General features: G+C 36.9%; 1 protein-coding gene and 1 pseudogene across 1 annotated transcript; both read right to left on the reverse strand.

Moving 5' to 3' along the window:
* Positions 1 to 217: 217 nt before the first annotated feature.
* On the reverse strand, positions 218 to 977 carry LOC107296669 (annotated as a pseudogene).
* Positions 978 to 6,231: 5,254 nt separating this feature from the next.
* On the reverse strand, positions 6,232 to 7,194 carry LOC107296671 (olfactory receptor 1019-like). The gene has a single exon (XM_015826016.2). The coding sequence runs from the start codon at positions 7,189 to 7,191 to the stop codon at positions 6,232 to 6,234; it is 960 nt and encodes a 319-aa protein (XP_015681502.1). The 5' UTR covers positions 7,192 to 7,194.
* Positions 7,195 to 13,745: the final 6,551 nt, after the last annotated feature.

The following is a 13,745-nucleotide window of genomic DNA, read 5'->3' on the forward strand; positions in this document are numbered from 1 at the left end:
ATCAACCATTGAGACCGGTTAAGTTCGTGCCTGAAAGTCCTGCTTCAACAAGAAGAGCCTGCCACCCATCAATGCTGCATGAGTTCCGGTTGTAAGACATCTCACCGATCTCTAAAGAACATTACCGCAAGGCTGGACAAGGGGGGTTGTGGCTGGGAGGGCCTGGGCATTGGCGGCCTCTAAAGAGGTAGCGCTACACTTGTAATGAAGTTGTCCATTAGATGTATCTAGGATTATTCCCTTTAAAAATCCATATGTTGCCCACAGATTTGGTTGCAGCATCTTTCACCTCCTTATTCCTCAGACTGTAGATGAGAGGGTTGAACATGGAGACCACAACTGTGTAGAACAATGAGGCCCATTTGTCTTGGTCCATGGAGTAGCTGGAGCTGGGCCGAAAGTACATGAAGAGTATTGTCCCGTGGAATATGCCAACAGCTGTCAGGTGAGAGCCGCAGGTGGAAAACGCTTTGTGCCTGCCCTCAGCAGAGCGCATTCTCAGGACTGTACTCAAAATATAAGCATAGGATACAAGAATCATAGCTATGCTGCTGACTTCAACAAAGCTACCAATGACAATTATCACTATTTCACTGATGTATGTATCTGAACAGGAGATCATTAAAGGGTGGAGGTATGTCACAGAAGAAATGATTAATAACATTTGACCGGCAGAATATCAGTCGAAATATTAAGGATGTGTATATTGTTGCATCCATTAGGCCTATGCAATATGCAACAGCAATCATTTGTTGGCAGACCTTTTTGGACATGATAGCTGGATAAAGAAGTGGATTGCAGATGGCCACATATCCGTCATAGGCCATCATAACCAACAAAACACACCCTGTATCTCCAAATGTAGCAATCAGAAAGAGCTGTGTAGCACAAACATTGAATGAAATTTTTTTCCCTTCAACCAACAAGTCAATCAGCATTTTTGGAGAAATGGCTGAAGAGCAGCAGAGATCAACACATATTCCCTATTGTCTCAACTCTTGCGTTTGCTTTAGATGGCCTTCCTCTGACAGGATATCTTTATATGTAATGACCTTATCTTGCCAATATAAATTGGGGTATGTAACTGCTTCTAATGGTGAGAGCCAGCCTGGAGCTTCTGTGTAATATTGGCATTTAACTATACTCCAACTTTTTGTAAGTTCTTGCCAAACTTTATGTCTCAGAAAATATTGATGGTTTCTACTTTTTTTACCTGTCCATAAGTGGGCGTGCCAGCCCTGCCCCTCTAAATATAAACATCTTTTATTTTCCAAAGTAATCCAATCCCTAATCCATGTCAGGGCCGCTGCTTGATAGTACAGCTCCCAATCCGGAAAACCTAATCCCCCACTCTCTTTGGCATCCTGTAGAGCCTTTTGTTTTATCCTTGCCTTCTTTCCTTGCCACACAAAATCCAAGGTTAATTTATTCAACTCTTTAAAGAATTTTTTTATCTAATTGGATTGGAATATTTTGGAACAAGAATATCATTTTAGGTAAAATATTCATTTTCACTGCTGAGATTCTTCCTAGAAGCGAAAGATGTAAGTTTCTCCAGCGGTCTAAGTCAACTTTTATGTGCTTTACTAATTTTCTGTAATTGTCCTCTTTGATTGATGAACAACGTGCTGAAATAACAATTCCCAGATATTTTATTTTAGGAACTACTTGTATACCTAGTTTTTCCCCAAGATTTTCTTTTTGTATATTAGTCATATTTTTTGCTATGATCTTTGTTTTATTTTTGTTTATTTTCAAGCCTGCCGAATCTCCATATTCCTCCAGTATTTCTTTTTTTTTTTTTTTTTANACTCTATGTTTCTTTTGAATATAAACAATCCATCTTCTCCATATTGATAAAAATTGTTCATTCGAATGGTTCTTCAAGTAAGCCGAAATCTTTGCCATTTCAGCAAGATACGAAACTTTCAATCTCCAGTCTCCCATCGTAGGCAGAATTGGGCTCTTCCAATTTTGGGCTATTAGCAATCGGGCAGCAGATAAACAATGAAGCAACAAATTTATTTCTTTTGCATCTAGATCTTGCACAATACCTAAGAGAAACAACTATGGAAGAAAAATAATCCTTTTTTTAAAAATCTGCTGTAAGTTCCACCATAATTGTACCCAGAAGGCCTTAATAATCTTACAAGTCCACCACATATGAAAAAAAGTTGCATCTGGATGACCACACCTCCAGCACTTGGATTCATAATTCGGGTAAATACGAGACATAGTTGAAGGATCCAAGTGCCATCTGTAAAACATCTTATAAAAATTTTCACGTAAATTTTGTGCTTGTGTAAATTTCACATTTCTCACCCAGATCAGCTCCCAAGTGTCCATAGGTATTGTTTCTCCTATATTTTGAGCCCATTTAATCATACAATCTTTAACTAATTCAGTTTCTGAGTCCAATTCTAATAAAACATTATATATCCTCTTAATGTGAGCTTTGGCACCATCTCTTATTTGCTTCAGAAAAATCCCATCTTCCAAAACAAAAGAAGTCTTTTTATCAATTCGCCATCTATCTTTAATTTGTCCATACAAAAGCCAAGAAAAATTTGGGTTGTTTTGCTTTAACTCATCCATTGATTTTAAGCACCAGTTACCACCACCACTCTGGTATAACAAATCTTTATAAGTAGTTATACCTAGTTTTTCCCCAAGATTTTCTTTTTGTATATTAGTCATATTTTTTGCTATGATCTTTGTTTTATTTTTGTTTATTTTCAAGCCTGCCGAATCTCCATATTCCTCCAGTATTTCAAATAGCTTCTGACCTGATTGCACAGGATCTGTGCAATACTAAATGAATACTAAATCATTGGCATATGCTTGGAGTTTATATATTTCCTTCTTAATCTCAAGCCCTTTGATTTGCTCCTCTTGCCTTACAACTCTAGCTAAAATCTCCAATGTATATATAAACAGCAACAGCGAGAGAGGACATCCTTGTCTTGTACCTTTCTGAATACTGAATTTGTTGGTGGCCTCACCATTTATTATAATCTGAGCATTCTGTTCGGAATATATTGCAGTTATTACATTTAGAAAGTTCTTACCGACATCCATTAATTTCAATTGTTGAGTCAAAAATAGCCAATTGATATTATCAAATGCCTTCTATGCGTCCAGAAACAGAAGTGCCAGTTGGCGATCATTATGCAATTCGTAAAATTCGAGAAAGTCTATAATTGTCCTTATATTCCGCTTAATCTGCCTGTCTGGTAGAAAACCGTTTTGGTCACAATGTATGAAGTCAATTAAATAATTTTTAAATCTCTCTGCCATTATTGATGCAAAGATCTTATAATCGGCGTTTAGTAAGGAGATAGGTCTGTAGTTTTGTATCTGTGTTCTTTCCATATCTTCTTTTGGTATTAATACTATATTTGCCTCTGACCAGAATTTAGGTATTTTAGCTTCAGTTAAAACGGCATTGAAAACTTCTAATAGATATTGGTTGAGTACATTTTGTTGCTCTTTATACAGCTCCGCTGGTATTCCATCTGAGCTGCCCGCCTTATTGTTCTTTTGTTTACTTATAGCCTTAGTTATTTCAGTCATTCTTATTTCCTCGTTTAGCATAATTTTTATTTCCTCTGGTATCTTCGGTGTATCTGCCTTTTCCATATATTCTATCATCCTTTCTGCACTTTGTCCCTCGCACCTCTTATATAATTTTTCATAATATCTTTGAGCAATTCCCCTTTTAGTGATCTCATCATGTTGAATCTCTCCTTCCTCATCTTGCAGGTTAATAATCTGTTGCTTCTCTTCCTGTCTTCTCAATTTATACGCCAACCATCTTCCAGGTTTATTCGCATGTTCAAAATTGTGTTGCTTGGCGACCTTAAGTTGTTGTGCTAGCTTTTTCGAGTCTTCTATGCAAAGTTTATGTTTGATTAAGTCCATTTTACTTTTCAATCCTTTATTGTTTAGGTCACCCTGATATTGTTTTTCAGCCTGTTTGTATTCTTCCTCAAGCCTTATCCTGTATTGCTTTTTATCCTTATTTTTTTTAGCCATATATGAGATTGGAACTCCCCTCATGTATGCTTTGGCTGTGTCCCAAATATTCTGCAGGGATGTATCCCCATTTTTGTTCACTTGAAAAAAAAAGTGCATTTCTTTCTCCATCTTTTCCTTAAACTCTTTTTCTCTAAGGATCGCTCTTTGAAGAGTCCATCTTGGCCGACTCCTCTACCCTTTCCAGCAAAGACTTATGGGATTGTGGTCTGCCCAAAGACTAGGTTCTATATTAATTCCTTGAATTACCGAGTCTAATTCTTTTGAAAGCTCTTAAAGTTTCTTTTCGATGGCTGTACTATATAATTAGATTAAACTCTCTAGCTCTAATGTTATTTCTGCACATATCACATCTCCATGATGCCACTAATGGCAGAGGTAGCCCTTGAGTTATGACTGGTCACTTAAAGGCCATACAAAATTCCAACAGATCTATCTTGGGGGTACTTATGACTTGGATTTGATGTTCTGATGGTCGCCTCTCCCTCTTCAGTCAACTGACCGCACTTTGGGTACTTGGCAACTGGGCTACGTTTATGGCTGTTTGCAGTGTCTTACAGCCATATGAAATATTTTACAACCGTTTTACCAAAACTGGCATTTATTTCCAGTTTTTGGAAAAACTGCACCCATGGTGAACTATTGTGGTGGTTCGCTTAATAGGTGCTGCAAAGAAGGTCATAAAATCAATTTGGTCACATGGACACGGCAAGCTTTATTACTAGCCGATCTTGTATTAAGAAGTAAGAGCCAGAAATCAGAGGTGCTAAAACTCTGAAGTCCAACATCAAACATTGGAACTGAGCATTGGGGGGGGGGGGCTGGAACATGGAATTGGCAAGAGCCACCAAAACCTATGTGTCTTATTTTCCAAAGAATGCATAGAGTTTCACTGAATGATGGGGAAAATGCACTCTAAGAAACACATTTCTAAGAAAAAAATAGAATTCATGAATAGAAATAAAATATAAACCTTAAAAGTTTCTGCTAGTTGCAAAGTTCCATATTAATTTAATCAGAAATTGTCTTAATCCCTTTGGGCATCAATTTTTCCCATGAAGAATAATATACATTCAAAACTAACTCTAAAGAAATAGAAAATTCATTCCAGTCAAAATTGTTAAAAGGATACTGGTATAATATTTAGTATACTGTATCTTTCTTCATTCTGGTTCCCTTCTGGATGTGTTGAATTCCAAATCCAATAAACTCAAGCCTTCCTGGCAATAGATTGGATAAGCCTAGCTGAATATGTGTTTGATTTTTTTATTGAAATAATATGGAAATAGCTATTATTAACATTGCAAATATGATAATCATGTATCCAAAAACCATCTGGATAAAATACCAGGCTTATGATACAATAGCATGATTGTTTACAATATTAATCTGCACCCAATTAATATATGATAATCCTCAAAAGCACAAAGAAGCCAAGCTTTTAAAAACTGCACAAATATATTGATTTTCAATAATATTCTTCTTCTTTAGAAAAAACAATCAGGAAAAAAAGTCATTTATTGCCAAGTGATTTTCTCAGAGCATTTATGAGCTCCTTGATCACTCAAAATCACATAAATCATAAACAATATTGCTCTAGTTTGGCAAGTCTAATTGAACATGTAGATTTTTTTTTCCCACAAAACCAAACTGGATTTGGATATTTCTAAGTTTGTAAAGATAATAACTAAAGCTATATATATTAAAAAATTCACAGACATATAAGCATATTAAACAACTTATAAGTTTGAAAATTCAGAACCGATCACAATCTTTGTTTTTGTTGAACTGTGAACTAATATAATCTTTATAGTTAGATTATATAATAGCGTATCACAGGGATTCTCAACCTGTGGTCTGCAGACCCTGGGGAGGGGTCTGCGAAGGCTGGAAAAATATTATGATTGAAATATTGAGTTACGTCTTGGGGATCTTAGGGGTCTGTGGCACTTTAAATGTTTAAAGGGGGTCGGTGGTGAAGAAAAGGTCGAGAACCACTGTTGTATCAAATTTACAAACTTCTGATTTTTACTATCCATAGTGATAAAGATTTTTGATCCTGTGATGTGTAAAAATCATAATTGTGATTTAAGGTTACCAGGAACCTTCTCCTTGTTGATTGCTAGCAAAGATATTCTTTTCCTTACTGATGTTCTTCCTTTTTGGAAATGGCAATGCTTGTAATGAAATTGTCCATTAAATGTCTCTAGGATTATTCCTTTTAAAAATCAATATGTTGCCCACGGATTTGGTTGCAGCATCTTTCACCTCCTTATTCCTCAGACTGTAGATGAGAGGGTTGAACATGGAGACCACAACTGTGTAGAACAATGAGGCCCATTTGTCTTGGTCCATGGAGTAGCTGGAGCTGGGCCGAAAGTATATGAAGAGTATTGTCCCGTGGTATATGCCAAGAGCTGACAGGTGAGAGCCGCAGGTGGAAAACGCTTTCTGCCTGCCCTCAGCAGAGCGCATTCTCAGGACTGTACTCAAAATATAAGCATAGGATACAAGAATCATAGCTATGCTGCTTACTTCAACAAAGCCAGCAACGACAATTATCACTATTTCACTGATGTAAGTATCTGAACAGGAGATCATTAAGAGTGGAGGTATGTCACAGAAGAAATGATTAATAACATTTGACTGGCAGAATATCAGTCGAAATATTGAGGATGTGTATATTGTTGCATCCATTAGGCCTATGCAATATGCAACAGCAATCATTTGTTGGCAGATCTTTTTGGACATGATAGCTGGATAGAGAAGTGGATTGCAGATGGCCACATATCTGTCATAGGCCATCATAACCAACAAAACACACTCTGTATCTCCAAATGTAGTAATCAGAAAGAGCTGTGTAGCACAAACATTGAATGAAATTCTTTTTCCTTCAACCAACAAGTCAATCAGCATTTTTGGAGAAATGGCTGAAGAGCAGCAGAGATCAACAAAGGAGAGGTTGCTCAGGAAGTAATACATGGGTTTGTGGAGTTGGGTGTTAGTGGAAATCAACAGAATCATCCCAACATTCCCTAAGACAGAGATAACATAAACAAAGAGGAAGATTGTAAAAAGTAAAAACTGCATTCTGGGATTGCCTGTGAATCCCTGAAGAATGAATTCAGTAATGACAGATTCATTTTTGTTGTCCATGATTTTTCTTGGTGGGCACTGGGTTCACGATATTAGCTGATCCTGAAATGCCTTTCTGATCCTTTGTTAGGGTAAAGAAAATTTCGTTATTCAGGGCTTCATTCATGTTTCTCTCTTCATAAAACAAGTGGACATTTTTTTGAGGATTTTATCATATCTACTACCGTATATCATATATTTGCTAGCAAGAAAACTTTTATTATATAGAATAATACATTTTTAAAAAACCTAGTTGATGAAAATTCAATATGAAGCATGTTATATACAAACTCATTTACAAACTGCCATGTATGTTAAGACTGCGGAATAATGTACAACAATACTGCTATATCTATTGCTGTAAACTATATGTTGAATTGTAATGTATTTCTAGCTGCTGGAGTCTCTATTTTCCCCTCCCCAATTGAGAAACCTTCCATTATATTCTGGAAAAGGGGACTTAATGCTAGATTCCTGTTTAGTTCAAATCCCTTTTCAGTAGAGTAGGAGTTGACCAGAAATATAGTAGGTGCATTTCCCATCCAATTCATTCCCTCCTTTTATTGTTTAGAGTCTATTAAAATATATTAAAACAGGAAAAGCATTAAACAAAATTCAATAAGTAGCATTACAAAGTGTTTGCTTCAATTCCATTTGGAATTTATGACATAATATTGGCACAATGCTAATGATGATAGAAAGCAGAGCTGATTGTTGATTGTTGACATGAAAAATACTTATGGTGCCCCTATGATGACCCCCTAAAGTGGGGAAGTGAACTAAGGAGAAATAGTGGTTCTATCAGGAATACCTAAACATTCTTTTATTTGGGGGCAGTAACCTCAGTTGATTCCTTTTGCAGTCCTGACTTCCATTGATGCATGAATTTTGATGCTATTTGCTTTGATTGCAAAGTTGTGTTGATGTCTTATTGCCAACTTTCTCCTAGACTGCATTGTAACAAAGGAGGTCAAAAGTAGAGTCATTCAAAAAGTAGTGTTCTTAGGTGAGAGCCCCATGAGCAATACCCTCAAATAGCATGCACACTGTATGGAAAGGACAAATCCACATGTGAAGTCATTGCACATTGAAGCTTAGACCTTTACAGTATAGAAAAAGATTGGAATGAAAATTGAGTCATGCTAAACCATTTCCCTAAACTCAATGATTTTTTTAAAAAAAATCATTGTTGTATACTGCCCAGATTCACAATTTGATGAGATGGGAAGCCATAAAAATATAATAAATAAAACTTTTTCCTTAGTTCTCACTTTACCCTTATATCAAAACTAGCCACCAGACAAATATCTGATCAAAAGAAGCCAATTAATATACTTGTGCTTTCTAAGCAAGAAATGGAGTAACAAAAAATTAAATGAGAAGCTTAAGTCCATTGCAACTTAAAGGTTTATGGGCTTTGATATATAACCTGATATATTGTTTAACAATGGGAAGTTAAATACTCTTTCTGATGCATTTCAAATCATGAAGAGCGTTATCGGTAGCTTCAGTTTACTCTCTGTTTACCTTTAAGTGAAAGTAATTTTACTATCTTCTGTTAAACATGGAAATCAAATTCTCTTCTTATAGAGGCATTATGATATGCAAAGCTGAGATTAGACACTGAGAAATTGAATTAACCACTAAGAAGTATCCAAAACCATGACATTGTGAAGAACCATAAATGCATTGAAGATAAAAATTTAAGCTTTCTGTTTAATATGATTTGGAAACGTCTTAGGATTCCATGTGAATTGTTACTGTTAATATAAATATGCAGTGTGTAATGGCGAAACGTCTAGGGAGAGCATATTTGATTTAGTGGTTAAGACACAAGGCTAAAAACCAAGAGACTCTGATTTCTATTCCTGCCTTAGGCAGGAAAACTGGCTGGGTGACTTTGGGTTAGTCCCTCACTCGACGCACAATGTGAGGCTCAGGCACAAGCTGGTGGGTCAGTTCTTGTTGCAATCAATGGATCAACACACTCCATTGATCTGGAAAAAAAAGCATATCCTGTACTTACGGGGAAAACACTAGGAAGGAAGGAAGAAAAAAGAAAAAATGGCAAAAAGTCTAAGTTTAATACAAACATAAATCTTTTTTTCTAAATTAACATACCTGGAATCAAGTCAGTGGCTTCGCTGCTTTTACAAAACCTGCAAATACGGGCAGAGATCTTAAATGTGTTTTCATCCCACCTGGGATAATATCCCTCATGCATTTCAATACTCCGGATGGTGGAGATAAGTGGTTGCATTTTCACAGTTTCTGGTGATAGTTTTAATTGGAGGAATCTTAGAGTAAAAAGTACAATTCCTCTTAAAGTTTCTTTTTTTAAATTTTTTTTAAATGATTTTATTAAATACAAAAAAAAGAAAAGTTAAAAAAACATTGAACATAGTGTATCATCTTTGACATATATCTTTGTCTGATCATTCCATACTGTACATATACATTATACATTTCTAATACTCTTCCTCTACTTATATCCCTTCTAACGACTTCCTTTCCCCCCCTCCATTTGTAAAATTTATTCCAAATTAGGTAGTATTCTGTTTTTTCCTGATTTTTTAATTCTTTAGTCATCTTATCCAATTCTGCGCAATATAAATTTTTTCTTATTAGCGCATCTCCGCTAGGCACTTCAGTTGCTTTCCAATTTTGGGCAAACAAGATTCTTGCCGCCGTTATCACATGTATAATTAAATATATATCATCTTTGTTTATATTTTTTCTAATATTCCTAGTAGTAGCATCTCTGGTTTATATTGGATTTTTTGACCCGTCATTTCTGTTATCCATTTCCAAACCCTAAGCCAGCGGTTCTCAACCTATGCGTCGCGACCCCATTTGGGGTCGATCGACCATTTCACGGGGGTCGCCAATCAAGGCTGTCCTCCATTTTTTCCCCTTTTCCGGCGGGTGCCTTACCTCCCTTGGGCTGGGCTAGCTGGTGGTCGGCCTGCTCCGTCTCTGCCGCTTGCCAGCTATGCCTCGGCCGGTGCAGGGGGCGGAACCACGCATGCGTGGCGCTCCCGGGCAGGGAAATTCCTCGACTTATGACCGGTTGGGTAGTCCTCGATTTACGACTGGTTTAGTCCTCGACTTACGACCGGTTTAGTCCTCGACTTACGACTGGTTTAGTCCTTGACTTACGACCGGTTGGGGGTCGCGGCATTAAAAAGGTTGCGAACCACTGCTTTAAGCCAATAAACCTGTACTTCTTTACAAGCCCACCAAACGTGGAAGAAAGTACCCTTTTCCCTTTTGCACTTCCAACAGAGTGGTGAGTAACCACTATACATTTTTGCGAGCCTAGCCGGTGGCAAATCCCATCTATAAAGCATCTTACAAAGATTTTCCTTATAAGTTGTCGCCAATGTAATTTTATTGTTACATTGCCAAATTTTCTGCCATTGGTCCAAATTTATAGCGTGTCCCAAATCTATTGCCCAGGTAACCATCGTTTCTTTAACTTGTTCCTCATATAATTTATATTCTAACATATATTTATATATTTTTTTTATTTGTTTTTTCTCCGAACCTAGTAATATTTTGTCAAGCCCCGTATCTTGTCTATTAATTCCCCATTCTTTCTTATCTTTCCCATATCTCGCTTGCATCTGAAGATAGGACCACCATTCCAAAACTATTCCCTATTGTCTCAACTCTTGCCTTTGCTTTAGATGGCCTTCCTCTGACAGGATATCTTTATATGTAATGACCTTATCTTGCCAATATAAATTGGGGTATGTAACTGCTTCTAATGGTGAGAGCCAGTCTGGAGCTTCTGTGTAATATTGGCGTTTAACTATACTCCAACTTTTTGTAAGTTCTTGCCAAACTTTATGTCTCAGAAAATATTGATGGTTTCTACTTTTTTTACCTGTCCATAAGTGGGCGTGCCAGCCCTGCCCCTCTAAATATAAACATCTTTTATTTTCCAAAGTAATCCAATCCCTAATCCATGTCAGGGCTGCTGCTTGATAGTACAGCTCCCAATCCGGAAAACCTAATCCCTCTCTCTCTTTGGCATCCTGTAGAGCCTTTTATTTTAACCTCGCCTTCTTTTCTTGCCACACAAAATCCAAGGTTAATTTATTCAACTCTTTAAAGAATTTTTTATCTAATTGGATTGGAATATTTTGGAACAAGAATATCATTTTAGGTAAAATATTCATTTTCACTGCTGAGATTCTTCCTAGAAGCGAAAGATGTAAGTTTCTCCAGCGGTCTAAGTCAACTTTTATGTGCTTTACTAATTTTCCGTAATTGTCCTCTTTGATTGATGAATAACGTGCTGAAATAACAATTCCCAGATATTTTATTTTAGGAACTACTATACCTAGTTTTCCCCCAAGATTTTCTTTTTGTATATTAGTCATATTTTTTGCTATGATCTTTGTTTTATTTCTGTTTATTTTCAAGCCTGCCGAATCTCCATATTCCTCCAGTATTTCAAATAGCTTCTGACCTGATTGCACAGGATCTGTGCAATACTAAATGAATACTAAATCATTGGCATATGCTTGGAGTTTATATATTTCCTTCTTAATCTCAAGCCCTTTGATTTGCTCCTCTTGCCTTACGACTCTAGCTAAAATCTCCAATGTATATATAAACAGCAACAGCGAGAGAGGACATCCTTGTCTTGTACCTTTCTGAATACTGAATTTGTTGGTGGCCTCACCATTTATTATAATCTGAGCATTCTGTTCGGAATATATTGCAGTTATTACATTTATAAAGTTCTTACCAACATCCATTAATTTCAATTGTTGAGTCAAAAATAGGCAATTGACATTATCAAATGCCTTCTGTGCGTCTAGAAACAGAAGTGCCAGTTGGCAATTACTATGCAATTCGTAAAATTCAAGAAAGTCTATAATTGTCCTTATATTCCGCTTAATCTGCCTGTCCGGTAGAAAACCGTTTTGGTCACAATGTATGAAGTCAATTAAATAATTTTTAAATCTCTCTGCCATTATTGACACAAAGATCTTATAATCGGCGTTTAGTAAGAAGATCGGTCTGTAGTTTTGAATCTGTGTTCTTTCCATATCTTCTTTTGGTATTAATACTATATTTGCCTCTGACCAGGATTTAGCTTCAGTTAAAATGGCATTGAAAACTTCTAATAGGTATTGGTTGAGTACATTTTGTTGCTCTTTATACAGTTCCGCTGGTATTCCATCTGGGCCGCCCGCCTTATTGTTCTTTTGTTTACTTATAGCTTTAGTTATTTCCAGGGCTTTTTTTCTCGGAGAAAAGGTGGCGGAACTCAAACCTGGCCACGCCCTCATCAAACCCTAGGACCGCCCCTTTAGAGAACAGGAATGCAAGTAAAATTTGGGAGGGGCTATTTCCGNTGTGGGAGGGGCTATTTCCGGTGCGGCCGGCCCGGAAAAAGGTGCCGGAACGCGGTTCCGCCGCGTTCCGGCTGAAAAAAAGCCCTGGTTATTTCAGTCATTCTTATTTCCTCGTTTAGCATAATTTTTATTTCCTCTGGTATCTTCGGTGTATCTGCCTTTTCCAGATATTTTATTATCCTTTCTGCACTTTGTCCCTTGCACTTCTTATATAATTTTTCATAATATCTTTGAGCAATTCCCCTTTTAGTGATCTCATCATGTTGAATCTCTCCTTCCTCATCTTGCAGGTTAATAATCTGTTGCTTCTCTTTCTGTCTTCTCAATTTATACGCCAACCATCTTCCAGGTTTATTCGCATGTTCAAAATTGTGTTGCTTGGCGACCTTAAGTTGTTGTGCTAGCTTTTTCGAGTCTTCTATGCAAAGTTTATGTTTGATTAAGTCCATTTTACTTTTCAATCCTTTATTGTTTAGGTCACCCTGATATTGTATTTCAGCCTGTTTGTATTCTTCCTCAAGCCTTATCCTGTATTGCTTTTTATCCTTATTTCTCTTAGCCATATATGAGATTGCAACTCCCTTCATGTATGCTTTGGCTGTGTCCCAAATATTCTGCAGGGATGTATCCCCATTTTTGTTCACTTGAAAAAAAAAGGTGCATTTCTTTCTCCATCTTTTCCTTAAACTCTTTTTCTCTAAGGATCGTTCTTTGAAGAGTCCATCTTGGCTGACTCCTCTGCCCTTTCCAGCAAATACTTATGGGATTGTGGTCTGCCCAAAGACTAGGTTCTATATTAATTCCTTTAATTACCAAGTCTAATTCTTTTGAAAGCTCTTAAAGTTTGTTTTTGATGGCTGTACTATATAATTAGATTAAACTCTCTAGCTTCTAATGTTATTTCTGCACATATCACATCTCCATGATCCCACTAATGGCAGAGGTAGCCCTTGAGTTATGACTGGTCACTTAAAGGCCATACAAAATTCCAACAGATCTATCTTGGGGGTACTTATGACTTGGATTTGATGTTCTGATGGTCGCCTCTCCCTCTTCAATCACCTGACCGCACTTTGGGTACTTGGCAACTGGGCTACATTTATGGCTGTTTGCAATGTCTTACAGCCATATGAAACATTTTACAACCGTTTTGCCGAAACTGGCATTTATTTCCAGTTTTTGGGAAAACTGCACCCATGGTGA

The sequence above is a fragment of the Protobothrops mucrosquamatus genome, unplaced genomic scaffold (assembly GCF_001527695.2).
Source record: "Protobothrops mucrosquamatus isolate PMUCROS unplaced genomic scaffold, P.Mucros_1.0 scaffold2928, whole genome shotgun sequence".
NCBI lineage: Eukaryota > Metazoa > Chordata > Lepidosauria > Squamata > Viperidae > Protobothrops > Protobothrops mucrosquamatus.